This window comes from Tachysurus vachellii, chromosome 10 (assembly GCF_030014155.1).
Source record: "Tachysurus vachellii isolate PV-2020 chromosome 10, HZAU_Pvac_v1, whole genome shotgun sequence".
NCBI lineage: Eukaryota > Metazoa > Chordata > Actinopteri > Siluriformes > Bagridae > Tachysurus > Tachysurus vachellii.
Genome location: NC_083469.1, coordinates 17,439,144 through 17,464,946, shown reverse-complemented (window position 1 = coordinate 17,464,946; position 25,803 = coordinate 17,439,144). Strand labels below are relative to the sequence as shown.

Here is a 25,803-nt window from a genome sequence, read left to right as displayed (position 1 = left end):
GTTTTACTAGGACAAACTGGCATAGGTATGGAAAAACATAAAACCCTAAACGCTTTATGTTTTTAAATACAAACCTACAATTGTCATCCTCGCTAGGAATCTTTTACAGATTTCCTCATTTGGCTCAACCAAATGTCCCTATGAGGTGAAAATGGTCAGATATTTCTATGCTTGTTTGTACATTTGGTTTCTACTAAGATATAGAAACATGTTCCCACACATATATACACAAATATACACAACATGCTGCTTGGTCACACAGCAGGAATTTTTAACCCAGGTTGAGACGCTAGGTACAACATATACAGTTCAGTATATATGTAGATAATCATAAACAAATAAACACTATTTAATTCTTCTGGATGAAAATCTTTAGATAACTTGTATTCTATTAATAATCCATATATATATATATATATATATATATATATATATATATATATATATATATATATATATATATATATATATATATATACATATATATATATATATAGAGAGAGAGAGAGAGAGAGAGAGAGAGAGAGAGAGAGAGAGAGAAAATGGGAAATATACCAGTTGCACTGGTTGCTACTATGTCTGGGATTCTGTGAGCTTCTTTAAAAAAAAATAAAAAGTAGAAGAAAAAGGCCACTGGACCTTTTGCATCCTCCAACAATGCATAACAAAAGGAGGTAAATCCAATATAAATTCTCAATGAACTGTTGATTGGCATGAAATGCCAAGAATAGCCCACAATTGACAGAAACACACTAGGTCCACGCAGGAGGTGTGTAATCATTGTTCAGTGAATGCATCTGAAAGTGTACAGAGGCCCACTGCTGTCAATTATTCAGAATCTTACCATTTTGCTTCCCTCCAGTTGCTTGTGATTTGCAGTAAGGTCTCGAGGCAGGGGAGAGTCATCTGCCTTTTGATTCAGTACTGTAGATACTGTTGACCTTTTATTTCCCCTTACAGACAGACGCCGTGCCTCTGAAACACTGTGGGTTAGTTAGAGACTCTGAATACAATTCAGGATGCAATAGGAATTGCAAAATGACTTAAGATTAAAATGACTGACTACTGCTAGAGGAGGCTAAAGAATATTGGATAGATGACAAATTTGCTGCTTTCCCTTAAGCTAAGATTTGTTCTCATTTCAAACAAGCTGCAGATCTGAAAATGCTTCTGTGCTGTCAGCTCACTGACAGTGCTTTATGTAGATGTCACATACGACATTTGGCCAAAGCATTTTTTTTCTTTATGAATGATGAGAAATTGCATTTCCTTTGTCACCCCTGTTTCCCCCAACTGCATTGGTATAGATACTATCTCACACAGAGTCACCAGAGCATTTTGAATTTCGATTTATTTAAAAGAGGAAACGGGGAGGAACTGCGACGGGTCACTAATTTCATTTTGCCACGTTGCAGCGGCATTAGCCCTGAGCAGATTTTTCAGAGGAGCACAAAATCAATGCACATGTTCTATAGGGAATAGCCTCCCGAATCCATTAGTAATTTTGACCAGCAGGTCAAGTAAAGTAATAGCTAGATAAATGTTTTATTACAGATTCTCATACTGACTGACTAATGCAAACATATATTGCCCATCTATGCATGTGAAATATATTGTGTGTTAATACAGACAGATGACGTCATGCATGTGTGTTCACTCAGTGACCGCTGTCTGACACACAAGAAAAGGATTGTCTTTCTCTTTTAATCTCAGGGAACAGATGCATGCATAGCTAATCTTAACCATATGACATATCTAAATTATTGCTATCACAACAAAGATAGATAGATAGATAGCTAGATAGCTAGATAGATAGATAGATAGATAGATAGATAGATAGATAGATAGATAGATAGGTGTTTTACTTAAGCCAGTACTTTAGAGTTTGAAACAAAACAGTTGAGTGTCATTAGACAGTAAACCTACTGAGTGTGTGTGTGTGTGTGTGTGTGTGTGTTGGGGGAGTAGACGTTTGTAGGGGACCCACGCTGTGCCTCTACTCTTCACTCTAACAGACCACCAGAGTCCACCAATCACAGTGCACAGCTTTCAAACGGCGCAGAATTTGATTTCTTAAAGGAGCTGAAGTCTTTCCCTAACTGTAAAGCAAGCGTGAGCTAAACTCAAAAGAGACGGATGAGACGCTTTTGAAAAAGTGCTTTTAGAAAAACTACTCACAGACTAGAGACACCAAACTTGTAGCTTCTAGACTCATATTACAGTTAACCGGCAGGTCAGTTATATTTATGTGTGTTTATTTGTCATAGATTACACAAAATGTGCTTGATGTGTGTTTTGAAAAACCTGCCAGAATATTCCAGCGATATTTATTTTCAACTGAAACACAATCCCCCAGCGCTTCGTCTGACTGATATCCTAATTAAGAAAATAGAAGCATGGTTTATGGTGTAGATATTTATTTATTAAAACATGAGTCAAAGAGATTCACACTTGGAATGTGAGGCAACTGCTGCTCAATGTGTCACCACTTCTCTCGGTTTTCACATTCCCGAACACATATTCAAAACAGACTTGATGTAAGACCCACATCAAATAAACAAAATCTGCTTAAGTGCAAGAAACCAAAAAAATACAGGTCTACGGTTGCATTTAGAAAAGAAGGCAGTCTTACGTTGAACATAAAACGTTCCATCAAATGAAACAAAGATATGGAATGTACTTTTGCTTTTTTTGCTTGCATGACATTTTTTCAGCCATCTCACCTACAATCAATACCTGCCAAATTTTTATTATTTCTTTTAAAACAGGGTCGTTTTCTTTCTTTCTTTCTTGTAGTAAATCGAATGTTTTTAGAGGGATACTGATTTGATTTTTGATTTTTTTTTTCCTCCACTGTAATGCATCATGTCATGTGGTCATTTTCAATTTCTTTTCCATCAGTTCCAGCTGATTACTTTCCTTATCACTGTAAAGACAGACTTTCAGCATGGTGACAGATCATATTGTTCACAGCCCACATGTCTGCGTGGCCACCATTTGCTACAATAAAAATGTAGATGGTCTGCATTTACAAGTAAATATATTGCACAAACAAAAAAAAAATGAAGGGGAAACAGTATGTGCCGTAAAAATTATAATAATAATAACAAAAAAAAAAATTCCAGTTTCACACCTGCGATTTGGGACCCATCCACATATCACGAGTATGATATACATAAACTCCTAACTTTTACTATTTTACAGTACATATACAATCTGGAAACTAGTACCAGCATGGAGGTACGTCTCTCACTCTCTTTCGCTCTGTCTCTCACACGAATGCCATTATGTTCTACAAATACTGGACGAATCTGATCTACAACTGTACAAAATAAACAAAAAACCTTCAAATCACAAGGCATTGCTGAGTCGAGTCTGAATTGATCTGGGACTCGCTTTTGCATGCTCAGACAAACTGATGTGGGAAAGAAGTGCCTGAAACTCACTGAGCACACGGTAAAGAACATTCCCTTTTTTTTTGCACTGTACAAAAATACGCCTGAAAATAGTTTGCTTTCTTTTAAAAACATGAGGTCTGTTTATGTATCAAAACGGGTCCTCTGCCACCTGCGACTCCAGAGAGGATTAAAATAGACTGCTTTAAGGTTCACACCGGTAAGTAAACGAGAATCGGGTATAAAAACGGTAAAAGAAGACCTTTTTCGAAAGAACAGAAACGATTGTGTTTTTTTTTTCTTTCTTTTTTCTTTTTGTGAAGTTGGCGTCCTGAATGAACGGTGAAAAAAAGTTCACAGATTCGCTTCGAGTCAGTCCACAGTCTTAATGCGTTCATCTCCCTGCAGTTATAAAGAGGGTTAAAGATGCATAGAAGTTCTCAGATTTTTTCCCCACTGCGGCCCAACTGTAGTCGATCGATATATTGTAGACCTACAGAAAAAAATCCTTAAAACCCTGTCATGCTGCCAGAAAAAAAGTCTGTTTTCATTTACGTTTCTCTCTCTCTCTCTCTCACTCCCTTGCTCTAACTCTCTCAATCTTTCTCGCTTTGCTACAGTACCCTTCCTTCTTCATGCGCATCTCATCATCATACTCCTCCAACCTTTCTCTCTCTTTCCCCAAAACTGCTAAGCAGGCTACCACCACAAGGTGATGGAGGATCACAACAAACAAACGTGTACAGGACACGTGAAATTCATCTTTTTTTTTTCAATCCTTCAGCCATTATTATTGTTTTAGTAAGTAAACACCAGGTCGGAAAAGTTTTTCTCGAGCCAGTCGCCGGCGATCATTTCACTCAGCTCTGGTGTGCAGTAGTCGGGGAACTCAAAGTGCGAGCCGAGGCTGCCTTCACTGAACGAGTCCAAGTCCTTATCCACTAAGGAGAGGGAGAGATTTGAAGCGAGGCCGCCAGAATCGGAGCACTGCGACGCCGCTGCTAAATTGAGGCTAAAATCAAAAAGCAAGTCGTCTGAGTCCTCGCTCGAGCTGGACGATGTGGACACGGAGCGAGCCGAGGCTGGGGAGGACGAAGAGGAGGAAGAGGAAGACGCGCACGGCGCGCTCTGCTTGGTGATGTTTTTGAAGTTGTAGTAGAGGCGCGCGCCGTGTGGCGCTGAGCTCCGCGTCGCGTCCTCGTACATACTCGCGGTCTCCGTGTCTGCGCCGGCGCTCAGCGTGGGACTGGCGGGAACTTTAGCCGCACCGTACGCGCGATTCTGCTCCTCCTCGTCTAGGTCCTTTAAGCGCGCTCTCGTCCTCTCCTCCTCGTAGTCGTAGTCGTCGTCGTCATCATCATCCGTGAACTCGCTCTTCACGATTTTTGCCACTTTGGCGCTCTTATACGCGTAGTCATCCGCGTACTTGCTTCCAGACTTGCTTGTTTTCAGTTTGGGACACTTCTTGTTGGATGCGCCGCCGCTTTTCGACATCTTTGCGCACGACTTTTCGGGAGACAGCGCCGATTTGGACGAGTTATTGTCCAGCTTTGGTTTTTTCTTCGGACGGTACTTGTAGTCAGGATAGTCTGCCATGTGCTTCAAGCGCAACCGCTCGGCTTCGCGGATGAACGGGATCTTCTCGCTGTCCTTGAGCATTTTCCAGCGTTTGCCCAAGCGCTTGGAGATCTCGGCGTTGTGCATGTCCGGTGACTGTTCCATTATCTTTCGCCGCTCGATTTTGGACCACACCATAAAAGCGTTCATGGGCCGCTTGATGTGGCCGGTGGCTGTCCGGCACCAGTCCGGGTTCATCTCGGAGCCGGGCACCGGGCTACACGCCATAAACTCGCTCTCGTCGGAGTCGGTCGCCTCTCTGGACAAACTCTCCGTCTCGCAGTTGTCTGTCTGCTGTACCATGCTTCTGTTCTCACCCTCAGCACCTCGTCTCTCGCACTGCCAGAGTCTCTGGACAATATTTCACCTGTGCGCGTCTGCTCGCTGCGTTAACTCACTCTCATCCACTCTTCCCAGAGTTACAAACCGCCTTCTTAACTAGTTTTTTTGCTTTTTTTCCTGAGCATGATGTCACGAAAAGCGCTCCAATCGCAGCTTCTCAACTCCTCCCATCGCACCCACTGCGTCTCCTTAACCCTTTTGGCGCACCCGCTGATGCCTGTCCAGTGCCAAGCGCAGGGTTACCAGATCGCACTCCCACCTTACTTAAAGTGCTATCTCTATTTCAAACTAGTCTAGAAAAAAAACTGCCCTGACCTGTGGTACATCTCCCATGTACTTATTTTGGTTGACTTTTCCTTTCCTTCATTTATGTTATTAATATAACATTTAAGTTCAGTGGGTGTAATTTATAGAGCTTTTAGATGAATGAAAGTTTGTTCTGAAAATAATTGATTCAATCTGGCAACCCTCAAAGAGGTCACTGTGAGCAATAATAGGACTTACTGTAAAATTAAAATATATCTGTTAATCAAACAAACAAAAAAAACTATATATACAGTATATATATATATATATATATATATATATATATATATATATATATATATATATATATATATATATATATATATATTGTGTGTGTGTGTGTGTGTGTGTGTGTGTGTGTGTGTGTGTGTGTGTGTAGATTTAAGGGCAACAGAATCACAGGACTAATACCTACCGTATGGATGTGAATGAAAGCTATTTGCTTCCCCTCCTCCATCATCTTCAGGTTTTATCCCTTACACTCCCTCAATAGGATACTGAAGGTGGCGCTTGGACACTGCTCCTGTGTGCACAAGCGTGTTGCTTTAGCTGTTGCACATGAATTGACTGAATATTAGAGAACATAGTTCAGTAAACAGTGTTTTGACTTTGAAGCAGGTGGGTTATTCTTTTGCCACATGATTTACGTGGCAGTACGTAGTCTAAATCTGAAAGGCTTGCTGCTGTTTGTTGTATTTGTGTATATTGTATGGTTGTATTTGGCATGGGTACATGGGTAGCATGGTCTAAACCAATCCTTTCTCTGAGGTATATCTGAGGCTTAGGGTTTAGTGTCAATTGTGAGCCCAGGAGCACTAAAATGTACTACAACAGCAAAAGGATAAAGGTTCTCCATGTCTCCAAAGGTATAATCAATACCAAGTGACTTAACTACTTAGATGTCTTGCCTGGATCACTATTCTCGATAATGGTTTATAAGTAAACTTTTTTTTAAATATTAAAAATGATTAAATAAGGAAAACAACACTGTTGACACTGCATGTGTTTAGTTTGTTGTATGTGGAGCCAGCACTTGGCTCTAAGGTTGTGTGTGTATTCCCACTTCAAAATTCAGGGATGCTACTGGAAATGATAGTGTGAGGTTTGATACTGGGTGATAGTGTGTGAGGTTTGATTTTTCTCCCCTAGAGGGCAATCACTAGCCCCTTTGCCACTGTCACCTTCCCCCATTCTGCTGCTGTTAGTTGCCCCTGTTTGAGACCTGTATTTTTCCTTCTTCTCTATAGCGTGGGGTTTTGGATGAGGTATGCTGATTCTTGATATGCTTTCAAAACAACTTATACAATAAGCCTGATTTGCTCTGGACTTTTTAAGCACCATGTCATACCAGTGTTCAGCTCTTAAAATGTATGTGTTCAGTGTTTTTTATATTAAACTGTTCATACCTTTTACAAGCATCACAGTCATTTCTTCAGAGCAATAAAAAAACAACAACACCCTTTTATCCTGAACACACCTATTACGTTGGAGAGAGCAAGAAGCCCATCTTTGTCCCTTGAGGGAAGAAAGAGAGGACAGAAGTGTGTGTGTGTGTGTGTGTGTGTGTGTGTGTGTTTTGGGGGAGCTGGGGGTTCTGGTTGTATGTGCAGTCTTGCTGCAATTTAGTCTGGGTTGCATCATCAGGCACACACGCACACATACACACAAAAACACACAGAGGACTGAATAAGAGTGGCTTAATGATGTGCTGCTCATTAGCATGGCTCGTTAAGGGCTGTGAATGAGGTGTGAGTGTCAGCTGCTGCAGAAGTAGGAGTCATACAGAAAAGGGAGGGTCCCTCTGTGGAGAGAAATCTGAGACGCCCTCTGCCCCACGCCTGATACACAGACCCACATATACGTGAACACACATGCAAAGATTGTGTGAGTTTGTAAACAGATAAGGCTTTAATGCTGGTGGCCTTTAATGCTTTTGTCCTTGCATCCAATCATAACTTTTAGGGATAGATTCTTATTTGTCCTGCCTCATGACCGGGACGATAATTAGAGATGATGTAAGAGCACAGCAACCTTCTCTGAAGACAATTAATAACCTGGACATGTGTTCTGATATGTATTTAAATGAATTCATTCTCATTTAATATTTGCACATCTACACAAAAGACCGCCCTTAAACCATGCAGATCATTAAAATGCCATGCACATGTGGAATAAAATCTTTGTTTGCTTATCTAAATCTCCCCAAAGCAACTGCTTTTCCTTCACAGGAGCAGTGAAGCAAGGATCAATACAAAGGCGAACTGGGGGCTATCTGATCCTGCAAACACAATTCATCTCCTCCACATAGCTCCAAGACAGGTGGGTCTACTCTGCATGCTATCTGATGGGTCAACAAAAGGGGGAAAGGGAGTTGTTTTGGGGCACTTACAGACGCAAATGAAGTTCTCAATCACGGTGCACACTCCTGAATGTTCTATCCTCACAGGACAAAGCCTTTCCTGATTTAAAACATGTTTTTCATGCTAATGGAGTGAATCACCCATCTGTATTCAAATATTCTGTAACTATGTAATAGGTGAAATATTCACCCCTGGAGTTATCGTGATGTGCACTGTTATCTGAACGCTGTGGCTAATATACTCGAAAAAGTCTTAAGAAGATAAAATGATATGCATGGAACAGATAATGCTTGCTTTTTAATGTGGGTAAATATCATATAGAGTCTGTAATCTCTCTCACAAACAACATCTGTCAGACTAAAAATAACTCTACTTCTGATAACACAGAGAAATGCAGTTAGAAGACAGTTGAAGATAGTAATGAGTTGTGTAACAAAATCATTCTGAGTGGATCTGCCTGGGATTTGGAGTTAAAACTAGGAACAGGTCCAGTGGATTAGTTGGAAAATACTTAGTTTATTAAGACACCATAATTAACTTCTTCTGTATAGTAATCTTTTTTTTGTTTTGTTTTGTTTTGGTTTGATATTGACATTTGATTTCCTTCAAGTTAATATCATCCCAAGTGTTACACCAGGACATCTGGAGTATGAGTGAGAGAAAGGATGAAGAAGAAAAAAATAGTTGCTTGATATTTTTCAGCCAATGCAAAGGCAGCTCTACTTAGCAGTGTCTGGATGCAGGAATCTTGCCATGCATGAACCAGCTGATGGCTGACACGTCTCTGAAATGCCATCAAGTAACCCTCAAACCTGACCAAAGCTGGGTAGATCCTCAGTTCCCAGTGCTCCTCCAACCCCCAGGGCAGAACACTATTTCCCAAGCCTCTTTCGTGGCTGAAACTCTAAATGACCAATTTAGTGAGAAAGCCAAAGCCAAAGCCACCACAGCAAAGTAGCAGGGAAAAAAAAAGAAAGGAAAAAAGAATCACAGGAATTGAAGCAGGAACAGCTGTGAAACTGCCTTCCAGCTCCTGGAATTCATTGAGAAAACACATGCTGAGGCTTCTATTCAGGGTGCCGGTCACTCGTTCACCCACAAAGGTGAAACATGGACTGTTATCGTGCTGCTCCTCTGTGCTTCAAAACTCCTGCAGTGACATTATCATTTTGCTACATCTCTCAGTTTGCCTCAATTTTGCTGTGGCATTTAAGAAAACTTTCATTCATTGTACAGCTACCTTTTGAGTGTTTGTGTGTTCTCTGTCTTGGGCTAATAAACATGCATTGAGATTGCCCTCGGGGCCCAAGGACCTGGGTAATGAGCGTGTGTTTAGTCTAGAGAGACTGGGACAAATGTTGATGGATTGCACAGTTATGGGTTAACTTCCTCTAACACACACTAAAGCATTGAGAATAAACGAGAGTACTGCTGAGTTTTGTGGGCCTAGGTTAGTTACGGTATGTGAGGGGAAAAAAAACCTTTGCACAGTAGAGTGCAGGAACATAAACTTCTTGATTTATGGTTAATCAGTTTCATCAAGAAGAAAAGAAACGAAAGCAGCTTTCCTCTACCAAGTCAGATCAGGACACATGGGGAGGTTTCATGCGGCGGCCACGGACGTGCTCAGTCACACTTTCGGCATGACCTGTACTAAAGCTTTATTAGTTTATGAGCTCTGCGCCTAAAGCACTACTACGCTACATCAGGTAGCACGGCAGACATGTTTAAATCCGAACAGCTTTGATGATTTACAACTAAATGGTAAAAAATATCCTGCTATATTGTAGTGTAGTGCATTGTACTGTATGGTACTGTCTTCTGCCTTGCACTGTTTGTACACATGCACTTTATGTAGAGATGTGTTAATGTGCTTAGTCTGTAGTTGTGTTTTGCTTTATGTAGCTCTACATTTTATCTAGTACCAGGGTCCTGGAGGGATGTTATTTTATTTCACTGCACCAGCTGGATATGGCTGAAATGACAACAGAAGCTTACACGTCAGCCTATAACTACACAACACTTACACCATGACACATCAGCCTATAACTACACAACACTTACACCATGACACATCAGCCTATAACTACACAACACTTACACCATGACACGTCAGCCTATAACTACACAACACTTACACCATGACACATCAGCCTATAACTACACAACACTTACACCATGACACATCAGCCTATAACTACACAACACTTACACCATGACACGTCAGCCTATAACTACACAACACTTACACCATGACACGTCAGCCTATAACTACACAACACTTACACCATGACACGTCAGCCTATAACTACACAACACTTACACCATGACACATCAGCCTATAACTACACAACACTTACACCATGACACGTCAGCCTATAACTACACAACACTTACACCATGACACGTCAGCCTATAACTACACAACACTTACACCATGACACGTCAGCCTATAACTACACAACACTTACACCATGACACGTCAGCCTATAACTACACAACACTTACACCATGACACGTCAGCCTATAACTACACAACACTTACACCACGACACATCAGCCTATAACTACACAACACTTAAACCATGACACATCAGTCTATAACTACACAAGACTTACACCATGACACATCAGCCTATAACTACACAACACTTACACCATGACACATCAGCCTATAAATACACAACACTTACACCATTACACATCAGCCTATAACTACACAACACTTACACCATGACACATCAGTCTATAACTACACAACACTTACACCATTACACATCAGCCTATAACTACACAACAATTACACCATGACACGTCAGCCTATAACTACACAACACTTACACCATGACACGTCAGCCTATAACTACACAACACTTACACCATGACACGTCAGCCTATAACTACACAACACTTACACCATGACACGTCAGCCTATAACTACACAACACTTACACCATGACACGTCAGCCTATAACTACACAACACTTACACCATGACACGTCAGCCTATAACTACACAACACTTACACCATGACACGTCAGCCTATAACTACACAACACTTACACCATGACACGTCAGCCTATAACTACACAACACTTACACCATGACACGTCAGCCTATAACTACACAACACTTACACCATGACACGTCAGCCTATAACTACACAACACTTACACCATGACACGTCAGCCTATAACTACACAACACTTACACCATGACACGTCAGCCTATAACTACACAACACTTACACCATGACACATCAGCCTATAACTACACAACACTTACACCATGACACGTCAGCCTATAACTACACAACACTTACACCATGACACGTCAGCCTATAACTACACAACACTTACACCATGACACGTCAGCCTATAACTACACAACACTTACACCATGACACATCAGCCTATAACTACACAAGACTTACACCATGACACGTCAGCCTATAACTACACAACACTTACACCATGACACGTCAGCCTATAACTACACAACACTTACAGCAAAGTCACCACAGATTTTCTGCAGTTTTCACAACATGCATTCAGCCAAAGCCCACATTCATATGAAGTGAAGATAACTAGAGCGATCAGAGAAAGTCATTTCAATATCTCTTCACTTTTAAGAGGTTAAAAGAAGAATCCTGTGCTTGCATTTTACGCCAATTTAAGCAGTTTTTCTTAAATCAAAGTTGTGTTGAAAACTAAAAAAAAGGTGCAAAAAAATCCACCATTTCTGGGCACAACAATCACAATAAAATCTGTTAAATCCTGTAGGGACTGAATAACGTATATCAGCAGCAACAACAACAAAAAAAAAAAACATGCTGTCACACTAAAGTTATCCCTTTTCAATATATATTAAAAGGAATAAAAGGACATGCAAAAAAATGAAGTTCCCAGTCCTCTTATATCTTAATACTCTAGTGATAATCTCAATAAAAAATGGTTCACTTTAACAAGACAGATCTTTCTTCTATAGCGTCTTCCTCCGCAAATGGAAACACATGAGACTTTTTGTAGTGGAGCCGCCTTTTTAATGAGGGAAAAAAGAGATCTGTTTTACAAACGTTTGATCATTCCGAGCCTGGATGGAGGAAATTGTTTAAAAGTGAGTGTGTTTTCACAGTAAATTTGTTCAATGTGGCCGCAGCTCTGCTTAATAGAGTAATGACCCGCGAGGCGTTTCACTGGCACTGAAAAGGCTGTTTAAAGGGGGTGCAAAACATAGCAATAAACATATGCACTGAATAAATATGCACATTTTTATTCAGTTCACCTCTAGACACTAGACTTCTTTTCACATATCGGAAGGAAAGATGCTCACAAAGAGAGATGTTTAAGAGAAACAAGTTCCTAACCATCACATGGACATTTCATATTCTTATAAAGATTCTATGCTAATAGGTATTTAACAAACGACTACTGGTAATTAGTTCCAGCACTCACTCGCTTAGTTGTTTGTCACTTTGGGAAATTTGATCCATGCTGATGCCTTTAAAGTGCGAGTTTAATTATGCCATGTGTAATTACATCGTCCCTCTCAGGTATGCAGAAAAACAAATTTATATAATGAAGTGACTGACCTAAAAAATATAACATGCTTTTATATATACATCTGAGGCATATTAAAAAATATTAAGAACAACATAATCACATAATACTTCACATGTGGATTAACCACTATGGTCATTTAAAAAATGCACGAAGGTCAACAAAATAAAAGACGCTTCTTAATTTATTCCGAAGGCTTCTCGTTTCATGAAAACGTCCCCCAACAAAACACCAATTAACATCACACAACTATGTGGCATGTTTTTTATTTTCTTAAGTTTTTTATTTTTTTTATTTTTAAGAATTTAGTTTTTTTTTTTTAGTACTTTTGTCTGTCATTTTCACTATTGGCCAAATAAACGTCTTTTTAATTTAATCTGCAAGGACTGAAACTGTTGTGCTGCAACTGAGACAAGTTTAAACCCAGTGCTGTAATTCACATGACACAGTTCAAACTCAAGGTCTAAATATATGAACTCTTTTTACCAGAGGACAAAAAATGGACCTGTTTTGGAAGTGTTCAGCATTGAAATTCTTTGTCATGTCACACTCCAGAGTGATGCTTAATGACCCATATGAAAGTAGACACTCAATGGTTTAAGAATTTATAGTTTTCATAAGAATTTTTGTTTTTACCTAGCCGACTTATTGTTCACACAGATATTTGAAAGTAAATGATGATATCAAACTCATTTCTGCTCTCTGAGATACCCCAAGTGCTTGTTCATAAGGATCAACCACTAAAATTCTGGGTAAGAGGGCAAAACATCTCACACTGAAAGCCAACAGTGTCCTGACCCGTTTTGTATCAGACTTGTGGCTATAAAATAATTTATTTGTTTATACTGCGGGAAAGTGTCCTAGCCTACGGGTGGTCTAGCGGCAGGATCCTGCTCTCTCCCTGCTGCGGCCTGGGTTCGATTCCCAGGAGCTAACCCAGTTGCTGAGGACTTAATTCTCGGTGCCGGTCCCGAGCCTTGATAAAATAGAATGGTTGCACCAGGAAGGAGATCCAGTGTAAAACCTGTGACAAATCTAATGTGCGGACGACGTGCTCCGCTATGGCGACCGGGAGCAGCCGAAAGAAAAAAAACTGATGGAAAATTGCCCATAAGGTGATTTCTGCCAGTGTCCTGATAAAAAATGGTGGATGCACCTCTGTCGTTAAGTTACACTAGTATAATTAGGTTCAGTGTGGGTTGAGAATGAATGGCCGGGAGAAAACTTTGACAGACAATCTGAGATGTCCTGCAGTGATTCCATGTCAAACTTAACATTTGTATAGAAAAACAGGCAGAATATTCATACAGAGCACTTATATTAAAACGTTAATTTCCCTTCTCCTTTGCATCGAAGTCTTTCGTTGTCAGAGTATTAAACCGTGCACTGGCTACCTTCCCGATCAGCAAAGATTGTTATCTTAGGGCTGTTATAAATCCTGTCATTCGAATGCACTGGGTCAAGGAAAAAATTTGACAGAAAAGATTCCTTGGCCATTATTCTCAGAGAGCAGGTAAATGGAGTCCTGTACTTGTGCTGCAAAACAGAATAATCATTCAGGTCATCAGGCAGCAGCCATATTCATTCTTCAGCCAAGTAATAAAGTGAAGAGGTCACACTGCGAGGGACAATGACCACTGCAGCCAAGATTGATGGGCTAGAAAGGCCAAAGAAATCCATGTTAAATCAAAGACATTTAGTGCTAATGAAAAAACCCACTGTAAATTATCTTATGAACTAATCTATTAGCGATAATGAATTCACACTGGCAGTTTAACCTTAGTTTTCCGATTCATTATAGCTGAGATTAACAAGGGATGGAACTTAAGCGGAGCGTCTGAGGGGAATTACGTCTGGGGGCCTGTTGTCAATCACGCCTTGCGTTCTGGTGTCTTCCATTAGATGAGACGAATTAAATAAGACTTTCTTTGACGCGGAGAGACGCTTTCCCCAAGATAGTTAACTCTTCATTACCCAAATTAATAACATCCATCTTGTTCACTCTTGCCACACTGAGCTGACCTCTGGCTGTCAAAACTTCACTGTAAGATATTGATGGATGAGGACCTCCAAACTCATTTCCCAAAAATCAACTGATGGTCCACCCCAATCCCATCCATCCATCTCCTGAGGCTATGCCACTGGCCATAGTATAACGGCGAGAAGCCAGAGCAATAATCGACTTGATTGGAAATTAGGACCTGCATTTTAATTATATCTCATGCAGATGTGTGTGTGTGTGAGTTTACAGAGAATAGCTAGAAAAAGATCAGCACTCTTTTATTTTCTGGGAATTTCCTCAACACTCCAGCAGAGATGATCTGCTCGAGCAACACAGCTGAGAAATTGTTTGCGTGTCTTTCAGGTAGCTGGTATGTGAAATTACGGTATGTTCATTCTCAGACGAACTCATTGCCCTTGTTTCCTTCTTTGAACAGAGTCTGGGAGCAATCCAGCTCACACTTACTTCCTGAGATGACATTTACTCCTTCCTGGGAGAGATTTATCTTCCTCCCAGGGGTATGTGTAAGTGTGTGTGCATGTGAGAGAGAGAAGACAGGTAGCAACGAAGAGGGCACATCAGTGAGATGTAGTGCAGCTCTGGGTGCTTCCTTTTTCCTCACCAAACTCCCACTTGTACCTGTCACTGGGTCAAAGGGTGTGAGCTCAGCTCACAGAATGAACACCAGGGTGACCTCAGTGACAGCGGGAGAATAAGAGAATATGCCGCTGTAGTTAAAAAAAACCCCTCTGTGTCAGAGTCTCTGAGGCTGAAACAATGAGCTCATCAAGCCTGGGAGGGTGATGCTGACCACATCTCCATCTCACTCCAGATTACGACTCAATCACAGAGGCTTATAGTGCTTAGGTGATTATTTAATCAAGAGCTGGACACGTCAATAGACTATGGCTGAAGATTAATTAGGAGGAGAGGTGATGCTCTTCTTCCCCTCCCATCTGAGAGACTGCGATTGCTCTGGATGTGTGCAATAGCTGCTTGTAGCTGAGAAGATAAATATTAACAGTGTAACACTTTCTTTGGCCAAATCCTCAATTATGAGTGTTAATACAATTTATAAACTCAAAAACAGCAAGGATATTGAGCAGACATATAGTTTTTTCTAGTGTTTAGCTGTGATTGATTGAGGTGGTCTATGTCGGCATGTTAATTGTGGTCAGGCCAGCCTGAGCTTGGCGAACGCTCATGACTCAGTCAGCTCATCCTGAATAACCTGCCATTACTCACGTGCTGATGAAAGCAGAGGAAGGGCTTTGGATCAGTGCTGATCCTTATCATATAATAGCACATTAGCAACTCCTGACAGGTTTTACACCACGACTCCAAAACAAACCTGAATGCAAACATGAGCACGATGAATGCTGGATAGAGTTCATCAGCTTTTTTCTGTGTTCTAGAAATGCTGTCCTCTTGACTTTAATAGTTTAAACTGACAGCATGTATGCCAAGCTCAAGCAAACTATAAAATATCTCGAGTGACACATTGAAAGGAGGTAATCGAGAAAGAGGGCAAGGTGTTTACCTGAATGTGACAGCTGGAGGAAGTCTCCAATTATGCGTAAAGACAGGCCTGCAGTTCTCTTGCATAGCACTCACCTTTGAGCAGGAAATGACTTAGCCACTAAGAGAAACACATGGCTTCCGGCAACACAGCAGAAGTCAGAAATCTCTCATTATGTAAAGAAGAGACGCAAAAGAACCGAGTGTAGAAAAGTGTAATTAGGCTGTATGGTGACCTAGGCTAGTGCTAAACTAGAGGTGGTGTCAGGATTTGTGTTTGCATGAAGGGTTTGGAGCCTCATGGCAGATGGGAGAGGCTGTGGGGCCACGGGTTCTTGCGTCTTTATGATGTGGAGCATGTAAGATATGTGCTGGCTAAGATCCATGTCCTTCAGATCACTGCTCCTTCTTTCTCGCTACGATTACACACTCACACACACATAGCTGCGTTAACCCTCAGAGGCAGGTTTGTCGGAAAAAGGGATCAAAACAACATGTGAGCATCAAAACAACATGTGAATGACTTTGGAAACGGTGTTTGTGTAAGCACTGTGACAATACCAGCACAACCAAATCCATATGCTTTATTATACTACATAGAGATAACACAGAATTCTAATATATACAATGAAGCACAACTAAATACACTTTTTCGAACAAGGCTGAGCAACCAGATAACTACTAGCATTACTGTATATCTAAATATTAATAGCACATACTGTATAGATTAATACATATCATTTATATCATTCAGCTTACCTTCATAAATAATTCATTATATAATGTCTAGTTATGCACTATTTAGGGATTAGGAATGGAATTAACCCGAATTCATACATTACATTATAATAATTCTTCTCTTTAAACGTCAGATAAAGAGGTTAGGAACAACAAAAGTGTGTATGTACAAAGCATTCACACAGGTGTTTCCAATGAAGCTGCTCTCCCAGGAGAAATATCTGACAGAAGAGAATGAATGGAGATGATAGTAAAACAGGAGGAGAGAGAAGAAAAAACATCAAAAGATTTGGTTGCGGTCCAGAGAAAAGTACTTTTGAACAGGACAATGTTCGATCTTTGTAACAGCAGACACCTGGTAATAAATTTGCTACATGTGAAATATTTGAACAGAGCTTTAGATTTGTACAAATCTTTGAGCTGTCCTATTCGCAGGCAGATTTGCTGACAAGCTCTCCTTACAGGAAGTAGAGGAGTCGCTAGCTTTTATCATTCGTGTCGGTTTTTATCACTTTTTAGGTGTAGCTGAGAATATCACCTTCATTTATAGTTTCTCTCAGAAAAGTGACTGCTGCCGTGTTACAGAGCAGGAACAGATCTTAGAAATCTTTTCTGAAAGTCGGAATTTATTTTAGAAGGAAGCTTGGAGGAGAAATTCACTGTCTCGCTGGTAAATTGCCTGTTAGTTGTCGTTAGGGAAAAAGAGTGAAACAGAATGATCCTGTTATTATTCAAACCCAGAGAGAGCAGTTGGCACGAATGAGCATTGGTTTTAATGTACTTTATTTATTTATTTGTTTATTTATTTATTCTTCTGCAGGGTTAAAGTAGCACCTTGGCTTCGTTGGTACTCGAACTCAGTCCTCAGTTCTGAATATCTGACCATCAATAAGATAATAATAATCATATACTTATGTCCACGGTGCACAGCGTGTCATATGCTGGGGTTTTTGCATTGTATTTAGAGAGAGGTGAAAAAGTTAAGTGACAAAAGATTCGGAAAGGTAACAGGACTGAACAAGGAGAGGTTGTTTGTAAAGCAGTGAATACACCGTATGATGAATCGGCAGGACGTCATTTAACCGCCCTCAGATTTAGATGTGTTAGACATTAAAAATGTCCATTTTGCATGTCTAACCAGAGAAAATGGAGATCTTTATGGCAACATTTTAGTTTGTTATGGATTGAAGATATCGGACAGTATGACGTCCTGAATTCTCTATAACATCAATTCATTTATTCATCAGTATCGTAGTCAGTCTAGGTGTGAGTGGGAATTCTCCATGGACAGACCAAAGTCCAAAGGAAACTGGTGAACCCAAAAGACTCCTTCATGGACTTTTATATTAAAAAAACATAGACATTTGACATAGAATCTTTTCATTGCTGCAAAACATTTTTAAGTATTTTAACTATTAATATATGGATCCAGCTGATAAATCCTGAATGAGTCAAAAAAAGTCATAGATAAAAAGTTACTTAACTCTTCTGTTGTGTTTACAAGTGTTACAAACTTTGTGAACACTTTATCAAGGGCAATACAATAGTTTGTCTCAAGTGTACACATGCTTAAACATGATATGTGTAAATATGGTTGGCAGAAGGGTGAGGGCCATGTCTGGTTCCTGTGCACTATGAAAAGAGCCATTGAAGACCTCAGAGTGCAGGAATTTATGTTATGTAACATGGTCTATTACGTTGCTGTGATTAGATCACTCTCATATTCCCTGCTTTAAACTCAGTGCTCTCAAAGAAGTAGCACTCTATAACACCATGCGTAAGATGCAAGCACACTGATGGAGGGAATGAGTGAAAGAGCGATATAGACATCTTAGTTTTTAGTTATGAGTCCTTGTTTTTCAAGAAATTAATCCCATGGTTATCCTTTCTATTTAAATCATATCCTTGAATTTGAAAGAAATCCTTACTTTAAACAACACTACATACATATAAACGTACATATAATCGTGTTTCCTAGTGCTCTTCAAGTCACCTCTTATAATATAAAAACATTTAGGACAAAAACGCTGCATTTATTTCAATGCTATATAAAGAAATATACGCTTAATGTCGAGTTAAATGGTTTCGAAGATAGCTTTTTTTAAATCTAAACACTCCCTTATGTTGGAAGTAAGTTGAGCATGGCGACAACTATTTATGGATGATACAGTACAGTACATACAGTACAGGAAGAATTTAATGTAGCCTTTCATTCCATATGGTCTGATGTACTCAGGCCAGCACACACATATAATAAAGCAGAGGTCCGTTTTTCTCTTCCCAATGACTAAAGTGTATGCTAGAACCAATATTTTCACAATTTGGTGCCAGATCTTTAAAAGTCTACTCCATTTTAAAGAACATAAGAGAAACACTCCTCTCATCCCTTTACACTGGCTTTCCCACTGGTTTAAAGCAACTAGATTTTAGCTAAACTTTAATATTTTGTTTATGAGAATCTTTCTTCATAATCATCTTTTTGCTGGAATTCTCAGCGTATAACTTACCCCTAAGATTGGCTCCAGGCTTGTTGTGACCCTGTGTAGGATAAGCGATACAGAATATTGGACGGATGAATACGGTGTTTGTGTTGAAAAATTGTACATCTTTCCTAAATGTGCAGCCTGATCATACAGCTATAGAGGCATACATTGGGAATGGGATCCCATCCGACCCACAATAAAGTCCAGGAACAGGATTGTTTTTAACTCATGCAGGTGCGAGAGAGAAATGGAGTACACTGAACAAAGATGGGCCATGGTGATTAGAGTGAGAGAGACTGAGAGTGAATTGGATGCATTGTGACACATCTACCATGTTCATTCACTCCTTTACAGTTACTGCGTTATACTCGTCAGGGTCGCTGTTAAATTACAGACTTGTTTAGATTTTAAGAAAAAGAAGCAAACAAGTTCACTACAAATATACAACATAATGCATATACAAGAAAAAAAAGGGAAGTAGGGTTCATAATCCCCAAATAACTGCTATGTGGTTCAGTTTTGGTAAGAAAGTGTATCCAGTTCAATGCTGCCATTCATGGGGATATCACCCTTTGCTTGTCTGTCTGTCTGTCTCTCTCTCTCCCTCTCTCTCTCTCTCTCTCTCTCCCTCCCTCTATCTCTGAGTGTCCTCTCCTTGCCCTCAAGCAAGGGGCCCCTGATTGTTGAAAGGAAACCAAATCCATGCAAATGACCTGTTGAAAACATTACCTTGATCTTCTGATTTTCCTCTGGTGAGAAAGACAGGATGAGACCAACTGATTACTTTTTTCCACCATAAGACAAGGTGTATATGACCCGCAACAGAGACAGTTAAACTGAAAGGCACAGGGCCAGAGAGAACAGTCTTGGAAGTTACAACAAGGAGAAGTATTCAATAACTCTGAGCTTCCAGGCTGGGTTCCAGCACCTGCTCTCTCTTGTCCTAGTTTGACGTTTGAAACATATGGGTTTTCAGCAGGATCTATATATTTTTTTTTCAAGCCAGTTGCTTGAATACCCTTTCAGCCAGTCCCCAGCTGTGCACAGTAACGTTTTACATGTTGCTTTTAAAGAAAATGCTGGTCACCCCCAGTTCCACAATTTTTCCTCTGTTTTATATCCAGGAAGCATACATATCTAGCATATGCATCTTTATGCTTTGGACTTTGCTTAGCCAAAACATCTCGACTTAAAAAGGAAACAGGATTCTTGTCTAAATAGGACTTGGAAATATAGAACGTGCGTTGTCTAGTAATTGATATGCAAATCTTCTTTCATCTCACAAGCTTAAAAATATGGTTGACGTAAAAGCATCGCACATGAGGGAGAATATTGTATGTCTGAACTAACAGTGGCCTGCCCTGGATTTATTCTTAGCACGGCAGTGTACAGTCAAAACAAGGCAGATTTCCTGAGAGGGGCTGCTGTGTGCTCCTGCTGGCCTTTGTGTTGTTCTAGTTTAGAGGCTACGCCACTGGTGAAACGCAGACCTCACTCTCTATAGGAGCTTTGACTGAGGCAGCACTCAGTGAGGGGAGAGTGAAGTCTGGGCTGGTACTGTTCTTGCTCTGTGCAGCAGCTCTGAGTACTTCCAGCTGCCTGCAATGAATAGCTCTCTTTACACACACACATGCATGCGCGCACACACACACACACACACACACACACACACACACACACACACTCTCTCTCTCTCTGTCTCTCTTACACACACACACTCTCTCTCTCTCTCTCTCTCTCTCTCTCTCTCTCTCTCTCTCTCCCTCTCCCTCTCTCTCTCTCTCTCTCTCTCTCTCTCACTCTCTCTCTCTCTCTCTTATACACACACAATCAGGTAATCTCTATGCACTTTCTCTACATTCTCCCTCTCACACTCCCAAATCCAGACCGAACTCCCTGTCTCCTACATCATCCTAATCAATCTCGTTTTCTGTCATAAACAGCACCTCTGTCGTCAACTCTCTATCTCTCTATCCTTCTCCACTCATACGGTATCTCTGCAAGTTGGAAGTTGGGCTCTTTTTCCAGCCACACAATCACACTTCATCTACCCAGTCTCCTACTATTACACACACACACACACACACACACACACACACACACACACACACACACACACACACACACACAGGTTCCTCCCTTACCCCCTCATCTCATTTTCCCTGCAGTCTAGAAGGATGTGGGTGATGATTTATAGAGCATGTCCAATCGCTCGCATTTGTCAGAGTCAACTTGGTTTTTTCTACCTCCCCTCTCCGCTCCAAGCCGAGGGGTCGCCGGCCAGTGCTTTTTCTCAGTAGCAGGCCAAGGAAAACATCTTTTAGCATGCACACTCTGAATGGCCATCTAAGCAAAACAGGCAGGAGGAACGCAGACGCTCGAATTGCTTGCTCTAATTACAGACACGCTGCATTAGATACACAGTACAGCACACAGAGTAATGAAACACTATACAACTCTACAGCCAGAGCCGAAGCTTCTGTAAGCTGATTATTAAAAATAGTACAGAGAATTCCATTAGAAGAATCTGTTGTTTGATTCAAGACACGACAGGCTATTAGGAAATATACAAAAATATATATAAAATTTCGAAAATGATCTGAAGGCGTTTGAGTCGACATGCTCCATAACTCCTTGCATGCGCTTGTGTGGGCTGCAGCTGTCCTGAAACAGAAGACGTCCGTGTTAAGACACCGGAGTTCGTGTTTTTTTAGGCTTTCTGCAGGTGGAGCTTTTTAAGACCAGACATCAGTTACAGTCTATGCAAAGTTCCCTTTACTCTGTGAAGCAGAAGAGATTAATAACAGCCTCCTATAATCACCTCCACAACCAGTTCGACCGTAGGAAACCACAGCAGCGTGGCCTGCACCATGATCAACTTCTAAAGTTTCATTTGCCATTCAATAAATATTATTCCATTCAACCATACACCACTAAATCGTTATGAGGTTTATACTGAGACACCATTCATTTTTAAAGGATAGTGTATATGGCACAAAATCACTGCAGTCTTTAATCCAGTCATCCAATATTAGGTAAATAGTCTACTCCTTAAAATAATTATAGTCTTTTATTATCCTGTCCAGTCCTTGCATTTATTAGGCAGATTAAAGCAAAATAAATCTTCTCATATTTTATAATCTTCAAAGCAGCTATGATGACAGCTTTGCACATTCTTGGCATCTTGGACCAGCTATAGTTGTCCAACTAAACAAGTTAGCTGCTTAGTATACAGTACCTAGATCTTTGTATACAGTAATAAAGCATGAACTTATATGTCATGCTGCATTACACATAACATACAAACACAAACATTAAAATACATTAAAACTGTACCAATGTGTCTGTATTTTTTTCTTCTTTCGGCTGCTCCCTGTTCGGGGACGCCACAGAAGATCACGTGGTCGGGATATTAGATTTGGCACAGGTTTTACGCTGGATGCCCTTCCTGATGAAACCCTCCCATTTTATCCGGGCATGGGACTGGCACTGAGAGTTAGTGCGTCTGTATTTTAAATAATGTTTTGGTTCACATTCAATCCTGAGTTTGGATTTCAGTCTATGTAAAGTTTCTGTGCAGGTTCTCCAACTTCCTTCCATTTTCTAAAGCCTGCCAGTAGATAGATGTTATTCTAAATTGCCCCAACGTGTGAATGTGTGTACATGGTGCCTTATGACAGAGTGGTGTCCCATCCACGGTATATTCCTGTCTCACACTTAGTGTTTCCAGGAAAGACTTCTTATCAACTGTGACATAACCAAAATACATTGAAGAAGTTAGAAGAAGTGAGTGAATATGCGCTTTATTTTAGTCACAAATTAGATCAAATTAGTTATCTAGATAATAATAAAACTATTATTGACTTCACACCAAAATGAATGGAGGCATGCAGAAAGTGTGAACTAACTGTAAGATTCCCTTAATGAAGATGGAACAGAGTTAAAAATGAGCACAGCACAGCAATGTAACGCATCTCTAACTGCTGTGGATTTTAATGTAGTTATTACGTAATTCTATATCCCACACGCGTCCCATAGGTTTGCGCTCGGCTGACTGCCGAGGCCGTAGACTTAAATAATTTGCATATATTTTCGTACTCATCAAACCACAGAGTAAATTTTGTATTCTGTGGATGGGAGAGTTATCAATATCTCATCAAACAGAAATGTTTAATCATAGCATTAATGTTATTGGGGGTGGGATGGGGGGTGGGGGGCAAGAGGAGGCACAAGGAGAAATCCCTATTAAAATATTGGGCAAAGACTCCTCTGATGACAGCTAGTGCTGAAACAGCAGAGAAACAAAGAAGTGGAGCATAAACAGCCCCCAGAGCATAAACAGCCTCCAAACTCAAACATGTCATGGGTGTCAGAACTGTGTCAAGATAGGCTGAGTCAAATGAGAAGGAAAGAGGTGAAGTGTACAAAGAGCTTCTAATGATGCAACTGTATACCCATTGTCAGGAGAGACAGCAGTGGCCTCATGCTGTTCATGCTTTTTATTCCGTAACTAGGTTTCACTCTAAATGCTTGAACCAGAATTCAGGTGTTACTGCTTAGGAGACAGCCATGATAAAAGAGTCTCATTAGTGTGTCCAATTAGTAGATGTCCAGTTGTTCTATATGTTTATCTATGAAGGTTTGTGTATGTTTACTATATATTTTCTGTATATATAAGGATTCTTGAAAATCACGGTGTAGTAGCATGTGAAGAATTTCATCCAAAAAAACTGAATAGCATGCTTTTGGACAGGATATGCACAGACAACCGAAGAGTTCAGTGACCGGCACAGCAAGAGAAACTTTCTTCCACTCGCCTTACAGGAGATAAGGGAAAAACAAAAGCAGGAATTCCCCCTGTTGGAATCTGCAGCATGGGCTTCATTCACCAGCTGTTCTGCCTGTCAATCATACATAACCTTCTAACACATAGGCACACATGAATGCGATCCCACATAGAAAATCTAAGAGTTACTTGTTAATAAATAAGCCATACTGAGATGAAAAAAAAAATCGCATGGTGCAATAAAAGAAAAATTTAAATTCTCACTTGTTGATCTTTTTACAAGCTGGTCTTCCTGTCATGTTTTAAGAATATCACATCTTTGCCTAGTCTGCTATCTGTTCCCTAGATTTCAAATCAGAAAGACTTCCCGAAGAGGAAGCAACGCAGGCCTGCTCCGCGATGTCTACATTAATTTGGGCTGATCTTTTAATCTGGCTGGGTGATTTGCTAGCACGGCTTGGTGGCAGAGTTAATTGGACAGCAATGGGAAGGATCCTGGCTGTTTGCAGCAGGTTCATTCGGGAGGCACAGTGGGGAATGAGCTGTGAATGAAGAATGCCACTTTTGTTTTAAGCCACTCACCCTGAATAACTTAAATCCCAATCTGCCGACTTCAAAGATGCGTCCATGGAGACAGTCGGTGCTTTAAGGCTGAGAGATGGAGGGCAGAGGGAACGACGAATAATGTAGGCAAGCCGTGGCAAGGTTAACTCTGGCAGGGTCGGTCACAGATGAAGTTCTCTGCTGTAGATTTTGCGTTTGAAGTCAGGAAAGGAAAGTCAGCTCATCTCCATGCTGCATGTGGTTATGGTATGTGGGAAGCAAGGGTTCAACCTCGATCTATCTCTGCAGAGAAGTTCACAGTAAACATTAAGTGAATAAATCATACCTGAGCAATGGCATGTGGTGCACTAAGTAAAAAAAACTGTTAATGAGTCTGTTTATAAATCTAAGTAACTGGGGCACACTTTAAATATACAGCATATACACATTTTTATGTACCTTTTCATCCTATTAAACTTCACCATGAATTTCCCCAGGGCTACAGGTCTTAGATAAATGTTAGTATTAGTTCAGTACTACAAATGACCAAAGTATATATACTTATATATACATATAATTTATATTATATATATATATATATATATATATATATATATATATATATATATATATATATATATATATATATATATGTATATGTCCTAATCTGTATCTGGATTTTAAACTTAAAGTGTTTATGGCCTGTAATAAATGGGTTGTAATAAATATTAGCTTTACCCCAATGCACTTAAAAAACACTGGGAAAAAAACATTCTGGTCAAAACATGAATTCTGGTTCTTAAACCTCAGCTACATCATTCATTCACACATTTTCTGTATGTTTACCCTACAGCACACAGGGTCACAATTATATCCCAGGAGACTCAGGGCACAAGGCATGGGACACCCTGGACAGGGCGCAAATCCGTCACAGGACACAATCTCACAGTATCTCAAACTACGTACATCACTAATCTTAAAAGAGTGCAGTCTTTTTGTGGCCCTTTGTGTCACAAGCTTCATATCTTACACCTCACTCATACTCCCATGAAAGTAATAACCTGTTGTGTACTGTTGGAACCTAATACTAATGCACACCTCCAGCCTCAACCAGATCCCCTGTGGAAGAAAAAACATAGTGCACCTCCTGTTCA

The 25,803-nt window shown here is 40.3% G+C and overlaps 1 protein-coding gene across 1 annotated transcript; it reads right to left on the bottom strand.

The window, feature by feature from the left end:
- Positions 1 to 2,400: 2,400 nt before the first annotated feature.
- sox11a (SRY-box transcription factor 11a) lies at positions 2,401 to 5,419 on the bottom strand. The gene has a single exon (XM_060880034.1). The coding sequence runs from the start codon at positions 5,313 to 5,315 to the stop codon at positions 4,194 to 4,196; it is 1,122 nt and encodes a 373-aa protein (XP_060736017.1). The 5' UTR covers positions 5,316 to 5,419; the 3' UTR covers positions 2,401 to 4,193.
- Between the last annotated feature and the right edge of the window lie 20,384 nt (positions 5,420 to 25,803).